General features: G+C 35.7%; 1 protein-coding gene across 1 annotated transcript in view; it reads right to left on the bottom strand.

Moving 5' to 3' along the window:
* LOC106678084 (sperm-specific sodium:proton exchanger) overlaps positions 1 to 3,845 on the bottom strand; it is a gene marked incomplete at its 5' end in the record, with an annotated part of 162,896 nt that overhangs the window by 53,582 nt on the left and 105,469 nt on the right. The window contains 1 exon segment of the mRNA XM_067053048.1: positions 3,116 to 3,317. Coding sequence (XP_066909149.1) covers positions 3,116 to 3,317 — 202 coding nt within the window.

The raw sequence follows: 3,845 nt of genomic DNA, 5'->3' as shown, positions 1-3,845 counted from the left end.
TGTATGTTACTCTAAATGTTGTTGTTATCTCTTTTGTTCTATAGCCCTGATGAAGACCTGAAACTCAGGTCGAAACGTCGGCATAAAAATAAATAAATATGGTTTTGTTTATTTATGTTGTTCTTTGCTGACCGCACCCCCCCGACAAACTTCTTCAAGCATTAATAGATTTAAGGTACGTGAGAGGCCAGTCGGTTATTCGAGCCTAATTCCTTCTGTAGACACACTACTAGGTGTTACAATACCTATAATGGTCAATGCACCGAGTGCCTCATTGTTTATAAGTATCTAATTTATTATTTGTGTTAAAATATATTTAAAGTTTCGTTAGGAAAAAAAAATAATAATAATTTTTTGTTAGTTTTGCATGTTTGTATTTATGTATGAATATTGTGTACTTTTTATCAATTACTGAGTGATTGTTATTAATATATTATTAGTTTGTAAGCTTCAGTATTTATTTATTTTACATATTTATTTGTTCTATAATTGGTTTTATACAAATAACAATTTTATTTATTTATTTAATTGTAGATTGTAAGGCCATTTTCATCGATAAAATCGTTTAAGCGTTATTTGATATGGGTTTAAATGATGAATCATGTACCGACATCGATAGGGTTCGGCACTGGAGCGCAAGCTACAGTGCGTTAGGCGGGGTCTCCTTAAGTTGGGCTCACTTGCACTCGTCACCGCCGCGGACGATGACTCGTTTATCAATTTTGAAGTCGATTATGACGAGTGCAAGAGCCTTTGGGCCGTGTTAACGGTTCCCAGCGCGCCTGCGCGTCGCTCTACACTATCTTGCACTCTGCATCTAACGCAAACTGAGCCTTCTTTCGTTGCGCTTGGGGTTTTTCAAGGTGGGCGGTGGGATTTACTCTCTGCGAGCCCAGCGTTTTGTCCAACATTCGGAATTCGTCTCGCTTCACCAAACGTCGACCAAGAACGATTTCTTAATCGTTAATCATGAGCATGTATTCATGTATATATTTGTCTTGTATTTACTTTCGTATATTATTTTGCATGTTTCGTGTAATTATTTTTATTGTTATAGTTTATGTTGCCTACGGGACCCCTTATCTGGAGCGGGGTTATTTACCTATTTTTTATGGCAGACTGCGCCTTCCCCATCTCTTTGCATTTTTCAATTTGTAAATCCGACTGAGCCAAATTTAGGTGGGCGGTATGTCGGATTTAAGTAACCCTATTTTTACCATTCTTTTTTGGATTTATATAAAGTCGGGGTCGGGGGTCTCATTTTCTGATGCCCCCCTTTCCGCGGACACCGGAAGGCTCCGAAGACGTTGCGACTGCAATGCCGTCCCAGCCTATGCACTATGCAAGCTAGGACCAGGCCTATCCCTATCATCACGCCAGGATCCAGAACACGCTGGCCAGCCACGGAGGTACGAACGTCTTTTCAGACACCACGGCGTGGATACATGGCTTTCATCATTTCGCCCACCGCACACCTAGACGAGGGAAGCGGCTAAGAGACGTCACCGCGGCGGCGAAGACGTCACCAGATAAGCCAATATAATTTATGAGACCCCATGTTCCTTTATTATATTATTATAGATAAAGATTTCTAAAACCTAACTCACTAACCAGTCTGCCCCTTCAGGGATTAATACCTTATAAATTAAAGAAAATACATGTGCATGTTGTTATGAGCAGAACGTGTCTCACAATATTCAGCCCCCCTGTTCCACACTATTAATTTATCAGAATCGTAAAATTACACTCGGGGTATAGCACGAGCAGGTCCCGATGTAAACAACCTGCATCAGCTTAGTTACTAGTTAAATAAAGAGAATAAAAGTAGCAACGACTTTTACATATTTACCAAATTTTTAATTAATATTGATATATTTCATTTTTATTTTTGTAAATTTTTTTTCTGTTTGTCAGTTTCAAGTAACTCTAATTTTATATGCATATTTATCTAAATAACGTATACAAATATTGTTTAAAAAATATCAGTTTTTTAGATTTCAAAAGGGCTTACGATTCTATTGACTAGCAGAAGCTGCATAATATTCTGATTGAGCAGGGAATACCAAAGAAGTTAGTAAATCTCGTACGGATGTGCATGACCGAAACGTTTAATAAAGTACTACCGATTCGTACCTTATCATAGGTACTTTATATACCTTAGTATATAAATATTATTACCGAAGTTCGGTCGGGTTTAAAACGAGGCGATTCTTTATCATCTATGTTATTTAACATAGCACTAGAATATGTCATTAAAAGTGTGATGCAGACCGAAAAGGGTTTAACTTTGGTTGGTAAAATATCGGTGTTGGGTAAGGACAAGGAAACAATAGATCTAAATACAATTGTGTTTATAAACTCCATTCAGGAACTAGGTCTTGAAATAAGTACGGATAAAACAAAATATATGGTTAGCAGTGAAAACGAGGGCGATTTCAATCATAGATAAGAGGAAATACTTTTGTAAATGTTAGATAGGTTAAGGTATTTAGGTTTTACGCTAACTAGAAATAACGGGAAGATTGCGTTAGACCTGGTTTAGTAGATTTGGGTCTGTAGGGGCGTCACTGGAAGGATGTATTTTGAGAAGAATTGGTGGTATCGGCATCGAACCTTGAGAAGGATTGGTGGTATCGGCATCGAGAACTTTGAGAAGGATTGGTGGTATCGGCATCGAGCCTTGAGAAGGATTGGTGGTATCGGCATCGAACCTTGAGAAGGATTGTTGGTATCGGCATCGAACCTTCGGGTTCGTTAAGCCTTCCTTATTGCTTTAAAAGCTTAAACTACGATTTATTGTATATTCCTAACAGATAACTTAATGCGCACATAATGTATTGATATCATAAAAATAATGTTCGATGCGTTGGTGATAAAATTAATATGTAGATGAATTTTTTTTTTGTTATTGTAATACATAACAACAATAAGCCTGGCAATCTTCTTATCCAGCTGAAATGTTCTAATAAAAAGTTTTTTATTAAATCCAAAATAATCATTTAAAACCCCGAAAAACAATAAATTTTATTAAAAAAATATTACATCCAACAAAAAAAAAAACTTGGACACTGTAATTTTGGTAACTAAGATAAGAGAGCCAAGATAAGAAACCCACTAAGCCAGGCGTGAAGGAGACACTCTTCTCTTTCCAAATCGCTAAACACTTTATTATAAATAGTCGGGTTCATTTCTACATAATGTAACATGTTAATGTTGTTACGATTAGCTGTTATGTATAGCTTCCCTATTTCGAAATGCTGAACAGTTAGTTGGCCTAAGAAATATTTGGCAATTAAAAGCAGCCCTTTCCAAAAATACTGTTATGATTTTTTTAAAATGAAATCTGGAGTATCAAAAATCATGAAAAAGAAAGAAGCCATATTTAATACAATGATATTTCTTATAATCAAGACAAACAGAGATAAAATAATTGCTCCGAGTATGTTAGAAGTTAAATGTTACTTGAAAATATGATAATTGGTTCGAGTATGTTTGAAGTTTAATGTTACATGAAAATATGATAATTGGTTCGAGTATGTTCGAGGTTTAATGTTACATGATAATTGGTCTGAGAATGTTTGAAGTTTAATTTTATATGGGAATATGATAATTGGTTTCAGGTTTAATGTTACGTGGAAATATGATAATGGCTCCCAGTGTGTTCGAAGTTGAATGTTACATGAAAATATCATAATTTTTCCGAGTATGTTTAAAGTTTATTGTTACATGAAAATATGTTAATTGGTTCGAGTACGTTTAAAGATTGATGTTACATGATATTGGATATGTCGGGGTTGTCTCGTCTTAGCCGATTTCTCCAGCCTGATATCTCTTTACAGAAGGCC

Source organism: Halyomorpha halys, unplaced genomic scaffold, assembly GCF_000696795.3.
Source record: "Halyomorpha halys isolate HHAL.00 unplaced genomic scaffold, Hhal_1.1 Scaffold122.1, whole genome shotgun sequence".
Taxonomy (NCBI): domain Eukaryota; kingdom Metazoa; phylum Arthropoda; class Insecta; order Hemiptera; family Pentatomidae; genus Halyomorpha; species Halyomorpha halys.
Note: the sequence above shows the minus strand (reverse complement) of the source record. Positions and strands in the feature narration are given on the sequence as shown.